This window comes from Gallus gallus, chromosome 2 (assembly GCF_016699485.2).
Source record: "Gallus gallus isolate bGalGal1 chromosome 2, bGalGal1.mat.broiler.GRCg7b, whole genome shotgun sequence".
In the NCBI taxonomy this organism is placed as follows: Eukaryota; Metazoa; Chordata; class Aves; order Galliformes; family Phasianidae; genus Gallus; species Gallus gallus.
Window position 1 is genome coordinate 63,922,742 of NC_052533.1, and position 12,401 is coordinate 63,935,142.

The 12,401-nt window shown below is 37.4% G+C and overlaps 1 protein-coding gene across 2 annotated transcripts in view; it reads left to right on the top strand.

The window, feature by feature from the left end:
* The first annotated feature begins 8,063 nt into the window (after nt 1–8,063).
* The window catches only part of LOC124417765, a 90,782-nt gene continuing 86,444 nt past the window's right edge, over nt 8,064–12,401 (top strand). The window contains exons 1-2 of one of the 2 annotated variants that reach the window (XR_006937202.1): nt 8,064–8,294; nt 8,878–8,974. Coding sequence is in view for 1 of the 2 variants with exons in the window: in XM_046933551.1 (XP_046789507.1) it covers nt 8,502–8,507; nt 8,878–8,967 (96 nt within the window). In the remaining variant the exon portion in view is untranslated. Of the gene's footprint in view, nt 8,295–8,323; nt 8,508–8,877; nt 8,975–12,401 lie in introns of those variants that run through there. The other variant, XM_046933551.1, reaches the window with a different exon arrangement.

Below are 12,401 nucleotides of genomic sequence, written 5' to 3' on the forward strand. Positions count from 1 at the left end.
AATGCACAGAGGAATCTCAACAGATATTATGGGTCATTTCCCTTGACTTCAGTGAATGACGATCTGCCACTTTATAAACACCCTCACTAGCAGTATTGGAGGGGTTCATTTTCCTTCTGTAAATACCAGCAGTTACCATGAACATACACAAGCAAAAAATTCAGTATTTGACTCTCCCATTATTTTCAATTTGCATTTGCCCATTCTTCTAATACTATTTAATTGTGCCATCAAATCACAAAGAGAGATGCTACTAAAAGACAAAACACACTACTCTAATTTCTGCATCCAATAATAAAGAGTCCCTATAGGTGATTTTCACTGTCATCAAGCTTTCTTTCATACTTCTCCCAGAAACTCTGGAGACAATTACACATTGTCCTTCTGTAAGTCTTCTCGTAAGGCTTTGGAAATCACAGATGCATGAGGAAAAAGCATAGAAAACTGCCTTGCTAAAGGACAAAAGCAGAGAAAATCATTTACGTAGAAAGCCCCTCCCTGTCAATAAAGAAATTTTACACCAAAAATATCTTATTTTATTTTATTTTTAATCTGTTGCTATCAAGTGCTAGCTGTCTTCAGGAAAAGAATGAATTTGACAGTTTTGTGTTGACTCTTACATTTCCCATTACTGACTCTTTTCATCTCTGTCCTGAAGCAAAAATAAATTTCCCTTTTTAAGCTTTTGATGATAAAAATCTCATCTGTAGCCTCATAAATGATCCTTTATTATCTATATTAATAATGAATAAATGTCTGTTGAATATCCCCGATCCTTTGCATTAATAGTGCCAGATGTATTATAGATAACCTTTTGATTTAACAGCACAAACTGTGAAACAATATTAAACCAGTAAAAGACTGATCTTACTGGAGTCAGTAAGGTCAAAATTATAAACATTTCTTTCATTTCTATTTGTAAATTTTCCCATTATGCAGCATCAGTCCCCATCATTTATTTTGGACAGAGGTACCAGACTACCTGCAGTCCTAGAAATAGAACTCATAAATAATATCTTGAATAATTTTTTTAAACATTTCCGTTTCTTTCACTTTTCCTTCCTAATGCCTCCTGATGGTGTTAATTAATAGAGCATTACTACACAATCAGGTTCACTTCCGCTTACTGTACTATCATTAAAAAATGCGTTGTTCGCCTCTTTTCCCATTAGTCCTGTCAGAATCAGGCACAAACTTCATTCAATCATCTTCCAAGATGACATTGAGAGAACTGTAGTTATTCCTGAACAAAGGAATGAAGATCCCTTTAGTTTAGCACAAATGCATTTCATAAGTGTGACCAGTTTCCTCTTACATACCTGTAGTCCCTCCCATTATGATAATTTTCAGATCATTTAGTTAGATAGCCATAACACTTGAGAACCCACTTGCAGGTAAATCAGGATAATGTCCTCTACAAATGTTCCCTTCTTCCTGCCATCTTGTGACATCTATTCCAACTTCCAATGCCCCTGACAAAAGTGAAGTGCATTGTTCTACATTGGACAACAAATTATGCGGTATCTTTTTCAGTGAAAATTAAGGCCCAATGGTTCCCACAGAAATCAAGGGGGAAATAATATCCTACTTATGTGCTTTTTCTGTAAGTGTGTCTTCTAAATTGAATTCTGTAAGGCTATGGAGGCTAGAGTGCAGAGGCTGCAACCACTTACCTGTAGCAGTAACTGCAGCTGCACTGTTGTCAGGCCAATTCAAAAAGACTTAGCAGTTTAAATTACCCATGCATTGCTCTTGTTCTAGGATAGACACACTTACAAACCACCTGAAAAATGTTAGCATAACTGAAAACATAGACGAGATATATGGTGGCAGCCTTAGCGCTGCCCAGCTTTTTTTCCCAGCTACACGCAGCCAAGTTTGCCTCACAACTGTCTTTAGGAATACCCTTCTATCTAAATTGTCAGAACACAATTTATGACAAAACACCTAAGGCTTCTTTAGAACCATTAAAATAACATTCTTCAGTAATAAATTGACTACAAGCAGGGTTCGATATCTACTGGTTCAATAGCTAAACAGAACACAGTTCGGTGATTCCTTACACCCTATTCAGGAACATAGAGTGGCTGGGTTTTGCTGCTGATTTAATCAAAATTCAAGATGTGAACATGTAAAATGCAAAGTTAGGCTTTGGAGCCAACATTAAAGAGTACTGCAACAGTTGTCTTAGAATTTAAGAGAGAAAAGCATTGTTTTTTCATATAGCAAGAATGTATCAGATATAAATGATGGAATATGATGATAAACAGTAGAGAAAAAAATGTTTCACAATTACTGAGTGTAATTGTTGGGCAATTTTTAAAGATCTTTTACCAAAATGCCACTCAAGGCTGTGATTTGCAATTATGTATGTTGTAACAAACACTTACATGTAAGGATTATTCTCAGATTTTATCTCTGATGAAGTTACCCAGGCACAAGAAAGAACAAAGGGTCTCAAACATTTCTACAGACAAGTCTTATGTGAGAAAATAGCTCTCTCTGGGCAGCTTAGCCATCGCTAAGCTGAAAAAAGGCCCTTTGACTTACAGCTGAATTTGGATTTGCATGTCACCGTTCAAACCGTGCTGGAAATGAGGGTGAAAACCTCATCCATCTCAGTGAGGTGAACAGCAGTTCGAGTGCAGAGTTTCACACAGAGCAGATGACAATTTACCAGATATGGCTATTTGACCGAAACTTAAGGGTCTTTCCTTACAAATAATAAAACAAAAACAGCAGCAGCAACAAAGAAAAAAAAAAAAAAACAAAAACATGATTTAAATAAAGCTAAATGGCTTAGCAAAGAGTATCCAAAGCTGACATTAAAATTTATGGTGTTTGCTATCTATGCGAAAGCAAAAAAAAAAAAGAAAGTACCTCTCTTCACCCAGCATTGTAACATTATCATACATCAACTAATTCGGTTTGATTCATGACTTACATCTACAACTGTTATGGCCGTTAGGCAAGATCCACTTTAAAGGCCTAATCCAACAAACACCTGCATGCTTAATCACTTTAGTCACATGCGCAAGTGTTTTCTGTCTTGCAGACTTGTTTTCAATACTACATGCATATAGCTGCCAGGAAATGCATGTAAAGACATATTTGGCCAAGTTCCCAGTTAATCTGTTCTGGAAAGTGGCATGGCAATGTTCTGACATTACGTATCATCTCCTAGCATCACTGGGTGAATTGTCTTTTAGTTATATTGGTGAAAATCCAGAGGGCAACAGAAGTAGATGAACACCTTTAAAAATACTGAAATGAAACAGAATAAAATCCTGGCTCAGAGAATTCAAAAGTTCAAAAGAATTCAAAAGTTGCCAACATGGAATGGACAGTGTTTCATTCAGTAAATACAGCTGCTGGTACTTGTTATATGAGAGCTGCTCCAAAAGTAATGCCTCCTGTTTTATTGTGTTGGCCCCTGGCATCAGAAGCATATGCTAGCGGTATGGCACTAGGGGGTGAACCTTTCACCAATATTCCATTATATTCACTGCTGCGTGACAGGTGGCAGAAGTGGGGCAATCTGACAAAATGGTGGCTGATGTGGAAGTGTGGATGAAGCAAACGGGTCTCACAAGATACCCCCGTGCAAAAAAAAAACCCGAAAAAAAACGGCACCCACTGACATTCATCAATGTTTTCTGTACATTTATGGAAACCAAACAGTGGATGTGAGTACAGTGAAGCGGTGGGTGATATGTTTCAGCAGTGACAATAGTGACAGTAAGTAGCCTCTGCTGGTGCAGATTTTTACAAGCAGGGCATGCAGGCTCTTGATCATCACTGGTGAAAATGCATAGCTAATGGTGGTGACTGTGTTGTAAAACAGTGCTTTGTAGTTGAAAAACTGCTCTATCAAACAGCGTTATTTTGCTCATTGTATCTGTTGCATATAAATATATAGAAATAAATAGGAAGCATTACTTTTGGAGCAATGTACGTATATACTATAAGCATTTCAATAGTACCTAGCTTATACTTCCCTGTAAACTCAAATCCTGGACAAAACAACAAACATGAGAGAAAGAGATTTTCCAGTCCACAAAACTAATTAAAGAAGAGTTCAAAATATATGTACAGTGTAATTTAATTAGGCTAAGCTCTGAAAGAAGGATTTATATCAAAATGCTTATTTTTGGTGTATTCTCTCTTAACTGCATGACAAACCACTGTGCAGTACATCCTTTACTTTCTTGTTGAATGACAAATAATGCCTCAAATTAAAGAAGATTGTTCCCCATGAAACTAAACTACAGCTCCTTAAAGGCAGTCATGGCATTTCCTCTTTGTGTTTAAATTCACTCAATTTCCTGCTGATGAAAGCCACTGTCTGGATTGCCAAGTTTGGGTATTTCAGCTGGATTGCTAGCATCAAATTTATTTCTCGCCTTTCCTTTATCACTATCTCACATGACTGCAATACACAATGTACACTCTCATGTTTGGTTCACAGCACCTCTGACTTCATTTTATTTCTCTAAATTAACCTGTATTTCAGTTTAATGGCCCAGGCACCAAGGTGACTAAAATACTTTCAAATCTGTTACCGTTTTCCTTGCTATTTGGTGCATGTACACTGTTAGTAACATTAGCAACTACTGATCTCAATCTATTTTTTAATATTAATCTTCCTCATATTGAGTAGCATCAGCTCTTCAAGGACTCTTAATGAAGTCACTTAGAGATGTTCTGCAGATTTATTTAATAATAAACTCATGACCCACTGCAGAATTTCTACTGACAACTAATAGAATTCTTATTATCTCTTGGCTTCAGAAAACAGAAAAAGTTCTCTTTTATCCCTGTTCCCATACACCAGTATATTCTGCTTTCAGTTAGAAGCAGAAATACAAGTACGTTGTAACCAAGTTTTTCTGCTTCCAGAACACAGAATTCATGGCTAAACAGTCACTATTCTTTCCAGACATACTGACACAATGGGTGCACTGTAATAAAATAACAAAATAACGAAAATGAAATATCAGTTGTTGAGAGAGGTAGATTTCTAGCTCAGGCATTTTGAATGTTGCACAAACCCAATAAAATAGTTTTCCAAGAGAGACCTATGAGGAGTTTAACGACGAATCTCCAATATAACCACTACAAAAAGGCATAATTTGCAGCTGATTTATGAGAACAGTACCACGTTCATACAAAAATTCAAGCAACTGGATGCAAAATTCCTAGACTTATTTTCTGTAAACATTTTCCCACAGTTCAACACTGGAAATAAATTGGACTTACTCCATTCTTTATCTTACTATATTCTTCCCTATTCTATCAGAGAAGAACTTTATTGGCATTCAGCATCTTTTGCATCCTTGAACTGGTAAAGGTAAGATTTGTTCCTGAACACACAAAAACCGCCTTGTAAAATCTACATATGTTGGCTGTTAGCGTTTGATAGATTTTTTTACTATCATAAAATATTTTTGAGATGTCATTTAAATGAGATGGCCTAAGACTGGCGTAAGTGGCAGTATATATTAGAATGAAATTCCATAATTGACAATGAATAAATCAGAAAAGCATGATTTTACTGTTACTGACATGCAGTGCTGCCACACAAAGAATAACACATAGTGCTTTACTGGGGAAAGTAGAAGCAAGATGACAAATCCTCTTCCAATTCTAGGCCAATTTATGGTAGCAAGCCCTTCATGGCGTCTGATAAGAAGTGGTTCTGTGCCTTTTTCTGATAGGTTTCTCAAAAACTAACTCCTTTCCTACAGTGAACAAGCATATTTTCTGTCCACACTCCTACAAACACAATGGGTTTCTTTTTTAGCCTCCTGCACAGGCCTCACCCTCTCTCCTTCTGTCAGCCTGGGATATTATTTTAACCACCGCCAAAGAATGCATCACTGTAGGAGTGGAGAAAAATGAGGGGAAAGGAGGAGAAACAGTGCAGTAAGTATGTGTAATAATTGTTCTTCGATGAAGAAAAAGGTAGGAGAAAAAATATTCAGGCTCATCAGTAATGCAGGCCCTGCCATCCCCAGATGTTACAGAAGCATCAGAATTGCTCCCTGCAAGAAAAATTGGATTAGTCACAATCTTGTCGACTAATGGGCACACTCTGTGATCTTTAGAGCTTCATTTACTGGGTTAATAGTGCTTTGCCTGAGTTCCTTTGCAATAGGGAAAAAAAAAAAAACAAAACTGTAAGAAGAAATATTCTGGGTGCAGTCCACAGCCACTGACACGAGTAATATCATATTCATCACAGACAGACCTCGTATCTCATTACTGCTGAAGAGTTTGCCCCCAAGGCATTTGAGCTCAGTCAGGCCAGGCCCCTCATGTGGAACCGTTCAGGTATATTGTGAAATGATTTAATGCGATAATAATGTCCACTTTGTGAGATAGATTATGTTTTTTATAGTGGCTGATGGTTAATGAATGATACATTAGCAAACATCACTAAAAGATTATTGAGAAAATGCAGATAAGAGATAGTTACTCTCTCATTCTCCATAGCCATCCTTTCCCAAACACATAAAAATGAAAAGCAGAATTTACAGAAAACTAGGCATTTTTTTGTGAAGCCAACAACTTACATTGTCTCTCTCTTTCTTGCTTGCTCTCTAGAGAAGTGAGAAAAGAGATATTTAAAAATGTTATAAACACAAACTGAAATATCTCTTCTTAAATCAAATGAGAATCAATGAAAGTGCAAACCCGGACAAATACATTATATGTTGACCCAGTTTATTAGATGAAGCCGTTTACCCTGATTTGATTTATCTGGCAATACACTGCTCAGCTGTGAAATGAGATAAGAAGAGCCTATTCACCTTATTTACAATATTATAGTGACTCCCGCTAGCACTTCTATGGTTAAAGATCTGTCAGCAATTCCATTACAAACACCATTTTTTTTTTAAGTTTGTAACATGGCTGTATATTCATGCTTAGTTTGAACACAGCAATCCAAAACCTATAGGTTCAACTGGAATCTCCTACAGAATACAAAGGATTTTAGACTAATGCAGTGTGCCCCCCAAAATGGGAAAATCTTAACATACATTTCTGCATTTTTTAGTCATTATTGCTGTGTCTTTAGTAGAAATACAAAGAGAGCCATATTCCCTGATAGTGCAAGTTTAGTGAAGTCAATAGAGTTGCAATGATTTACAGTAGCTGAACAGCTGATCCTTTTGTTAGGTTTGACATAACACTTGAAAGAAGTTCTTTCTGGATTTTTGTGTGTGTGTGTGTGTGTGTTACTTCGATTTTCAGTACTGTTTGGTTTATACACATTTCTAAAACCTTTCTGTATTTTTAACAAGTGTAGAGGTGAAATGAGGAATAAGTTCCACTTGTTTTCAGTGGGGTTAACTAATACTTCTGAACTTGCACTCTAAACTTCACACTGCTGTATATTCTCATAAACCTCCTGAAATGGTTTCTAGCTTGGGTCTTTCTCCATGAAAAGAACCTTTCCTGTTCAGGCCTTAGTTCTGTTTGGTTTTGCTTTAAAGCCAAAACCTCCATAAAAATGCCCTGTCCTGTTTTCCTTCATTTTAATTTGTGAAAGTCTTAACAGCTTGAACTGGAAATCATTTTCCCCTGTACAGAAAGAAAATTAGATATATTTCCATGTATTTTCTACAAAGCACAGTCTGTATGCATACCAGGTGGGTACAGATAAATGAATTTGGTTGCATTTTTAAAGTAGAGTATTGCCAGCATTTTTCTGTTCTATGCATGCATGCACATAAGACTCGTAGACAGGTTCACTGGTTGCATGGTTTTACTGATTTACTGCTGCTGGAGACCTAGTCCACCACACACCGCATGCATAGCCCACACCTAACACAACTCCTAATGCTAATACTTGGTATGCACACAAACAGGCATACAGAGGTCACATCAATATCATTTCTGCTACTGAACACGTAAGTTAATATTTTCAACCATATCCTTTTAGTTTTACCTTCCAATTTTGTAAGAGAATCATATCTTTGTAAGAAATTAGCGTAAGTGACAAAGGGAAAGTTTCACTTCTCACACATGTTTTACCTTCCATATGCACTCTTCCGCTTACTGAGGAGGAGGGGTCCAAGATGGCGGCAGTGGGAGGTTTGAGGATAAAGCCTACCTCACTTAAATTGTTTCTAAACAAAAAAAGGCAAGTAGCATTATGGCAGGAAGGCTGTGCAGAGGTAGAGATCTCTCAGGACTTGTGCTGGCAGAACTCTGACTCCATACTGGCCCTCTGAGAAATGGCTAGGCCATGCATGTTTGGCAACTGAGGCCCAGCCACGCCCAGCAAGGTAAAAACACAGGCCAGGTTTGTCTTGGGGAAAATTAACTTGCAAGAAGATACATTCTGTGTGCAATCTCACTTCTCTGAGCAGCACCATTGCCCCTTGCTTGAGGGGAGGAATGTCTCCTTTGGGGCTGAGGGGAATACCACAGACCCCTTGGAGAGTTGCCTCCATCTTGGGAGTCTCTCTGGGATCTGAGCTGGGCAGACAGCCATGAGGGTGAGTGGAGCTGGGCTGTGCTACTTGCAGGTGATCTCGAACTCCAGAGATCATCCTGTGTTTTTTGTATCTTGAATGGCATGTGGGGCCCTCTCCAGATGATGCAGACCCTGAGATGTTTCCTGAGGTTGGAGAATGGAGGGACAATGAAAAGGTTCTGAACTTTGTAGGGGGAAAGAAGGAAAGTGCTTTAGAAATGCAGTGTTGAGCTACTTCTCTATGTCAAGGGGTATCTGGATGTAGATTTCCAAGATAAAATAGTATAGGGGTACAGGGAAATGTTTCCTTTTTTAAAGTTAAATTTGACAGATAAATGCTGCAGAATACCCCAGGGCACAGTACTGCACTGAAGTGCACCTGCTTCTTCCAGGTGGGACCTGCCTCAGTGACACCTGTGGTGGGAAGCAGACCTGATGCTGGCTGCAATCTGCAATCAGAGGTCGTTTGTTTTCCTGTATTGGTAAGATTTTTATTTTTCTTGCTTAAATAAGAGGTTTAGTAGCTTTTATTTCTTGGTTGTCTGCATTTCTAATGATCTGAAACTTAGTATGCAGATTATCTGTGCTACTAAAATGCATCTGTATATGGCTCAAAATGTGTTTGTAAGCTCCAGCACACGTGAACTGTGTACTACATTGAAAACACTGTGCAGAATTTGGTGGTTGTACAGTAGAAAGTAATCATTTTTTTCCTTGCACTTATCATCTCATTAATCATTGCTGCCACCATGATCTCTTACTTGTGATGGGTTTATTGTCTCTTTCTTGTGTGGAATGTTCATAAATAACATGTATAGTGTTTTTTTATATCTTGTTCACAGTCAGAGAGAAACACACTTCCTGTATTTTTAACTTTCCTTTGGTCCTGCCACTATACACCAGCAAAATTTAGTCTGTCTATGAATTATGCATTAAACCCAAAACTCATATCAAAACTTAATGGAAATATGACTCATCTATTGCTACCTTGTTTTGATGGATATAGACTAACTGGATGGTAAGATAAGAAAAAAAGGCTTGCAGTACTTGTTTTTATCTGTGTAATAAAATTCACCTAAGTCAGGTTTGATAACCATTGCAAGTTTGTACACACGTAAAATATTCCAAATCATAATTCAGAAATGTGTGAGATTTATCCACTGTGGCAGGAAGCTTGAAGAATATTCATAAATCTGGAAATTACACAGAACATATCTGATATTGGACTCCTAAAATAGTAGACAGACAGCAAACATGGGTATCTCTTCACTTACTCTCCCAGTGCATGGCACTATCAGAAATAAGTTTTTTTTGTCTTTTTCTAGTTATTGTGGGAAGAAATTGGAAATGAAACATGAATTTCTGTTGATGATAGGATATAATAGGCAGATAGTAGAGGCCTGAAACTAGGGAATTGAGATGGCCTGTAAAAGCCAAGTTAAAAACATGGCATTCTTCCTCTCCAAATATGGACACTAATTATTGTCAATCTGTTTGCTGCTACCATGTTTCATTAATCATTTGAATTGGGCATTTCCAGATTGTTAGGTAGAGTTGCAGATTTGTCTTAGTTAATGATACAGGAAACGAGTTTTTTAAGCCTCACAATAATATACTTGTCTTGCTCTTCAAATGAAACAATATGATAAATTAATTGCATGCCTACACATTGACTTCAGATACTTTAATAATCAGCATTTCTGACACACACTTTACCATGGCTGTTATTTTTGAAAATACATTTTGTGAAGTGTGACTGTTTTCTTTCATTTCCCCAAAGATACTGGTATATATGTGCAGAGAAATGGACTGCAACTGGGGCCACCATCAGAAAAAATAACATGTTAAATAACAGTCTGAGCAGTTAGAGAACTTTTTCAACTCAAAAAGTTTGGAGTACTTTGGAAATCTCATTGCTGTACCTGTTTTCTGTTAATACTCAGAAGTATTAACACTCTTAGATTGATACCATACTGTAACACTGAAAACACAAAGAACAGAAAAAGTTCTGCCCCAGTTTGTAAAATGAGAACAACAACAACAAAAAAAGAAGTAAAATCTAGAAAATGGCATGTTAGGGAGCACAAGGAACTGTTGAATGATATAATAAAAATGCTCTGGGGAATCTTCCTATTCACTGCTGATGGATCATAAGTGAAAGGCATTCTGAAACCTACAAATTCAGGACCAGTCAATAGGAAGGAGCAACACATTCCTGCATACTTCACAACCTGGAGGAAATCTTCAGGCTGCATTTGAAACTAAACATACATAATTTTTGCACTGTATGGTGGCTGTGTGAAGGATTTTCATTTGTTTTTTTTTTCCCCAAACCTGCTGTTACACAATTAATTTTTGGAAAGCCTGTATTTACAGTAAACACAAGAGAAATGGGTGAATGTCTTCAAATGATAGTATGAGCTAGTTAGTGAGACATTCTCCTTTCTACAGAGTTATAACTGTAGAGACCCAGTTTCTGTCGTTTGTTTGTCTGTTTGCCCACGTTAGTTGTCTCCAGGTGTTTGATGTTAATCTGTGGTTTTCAAGAGGACAGGAAAGGGAGGATATTTCTAAATAATACGTTGCCCTGACTTCATAACGCTTGTTTTGTCTGGCAAATGAATTATGTAAACCTTCTCCACCCGAAACTGTTTCAAGTCAATTAATTGTTGTAATTACTTAAGATTTCTTTTTAATGAATATGACTCTCCAGGGATTTGATGATATCCTGTCATCTGTAGGCCTGATAAATGAAATGTGATTTGTGGCTTGCTGCAAACTGAACCCTTGTACTTGAACGATGTCTCTCTTTCTTATGCACTCATTTAATGGAAGAAATGCCCTTGATGGAACTAGGAACGTTTGCTTTTGTTGGTCCCTAGTAAGATAAACTTTGGATTTTACCCATTTTGTTCTCCCTTTCTTTAAATGCAGGCCTTGTTAACACTGATAATTACTCAGGCCAAACACATGACCCCAGTGAGGCTTCCTATTGTAAATTAGACTCGCTTAGCTGTTTCATCTCTCATCTCCATTAGATGCACTGAAATGTGAAAGATTAGCAGTGACCAATGCTGTATGATGATTTCCCATATTACCTTTTTTGCTACCTGCTTCTCCCCTCCAATACCTTGCAGGCAAAACAGCCAGATTAAACGAGTAAGGAACCCTCCCTTTGTTTGTGTTCAATACCTAATTTCCAGTGTTTCTCAAGAAAAACAGTGCTGCAGATAAAGGCAAACAATCTGAGACAGCATGACAGAGAACCATGAAGTCTGCACCGAGTTCCTGAAAACCGTGCAACTGCTTATATACCAATATTAGCTAGTCTATTGTCCCTTGAACTGTTGTGTACATAATACAATCTAATCACCAATGCTTGGAAAGGATAAAGCAGGTGGAATTTTCCTGATTGAAATTCCATTAATGAAATGAGGATTACTTCTTTTACTGCAAGACCTTTCCTGAATACCACATGGGTACATTAAACATTGTAAAATACATAGCATCAGGCTAGATCATAGTTTGAAACGTAAAGACAATGAATTGTTTTCTATCACAAGTAAAGATCATTTTGACCTTTTTCCATTCAAGAGAGGGTGTCTCAGACATGCATAGCTGTCTAAATCTGAAGTCACGGGTGGTGAAAATGTACAGAAGGGTCTGCAAGCCTGCTAATAGAACTGAATTAACAAACAGGATAAACTGCCACGTTTCTTAGTTATTTAGGAGAAACAAAGGAACAGGAAGCATAGAAAAACACTAATTGTGAGGAAAGAGTGAGGAAGCAACACAGCAGTATCTGGGAGAAAAAAATATCACAGAAAAGGAGAAAACATTGGATTTTCACAGAAAGGGATCTTGAACTCTGGGGTTCAGAGCCTGAGAATGGTTGCAGTGATTTAGACGAAATGAC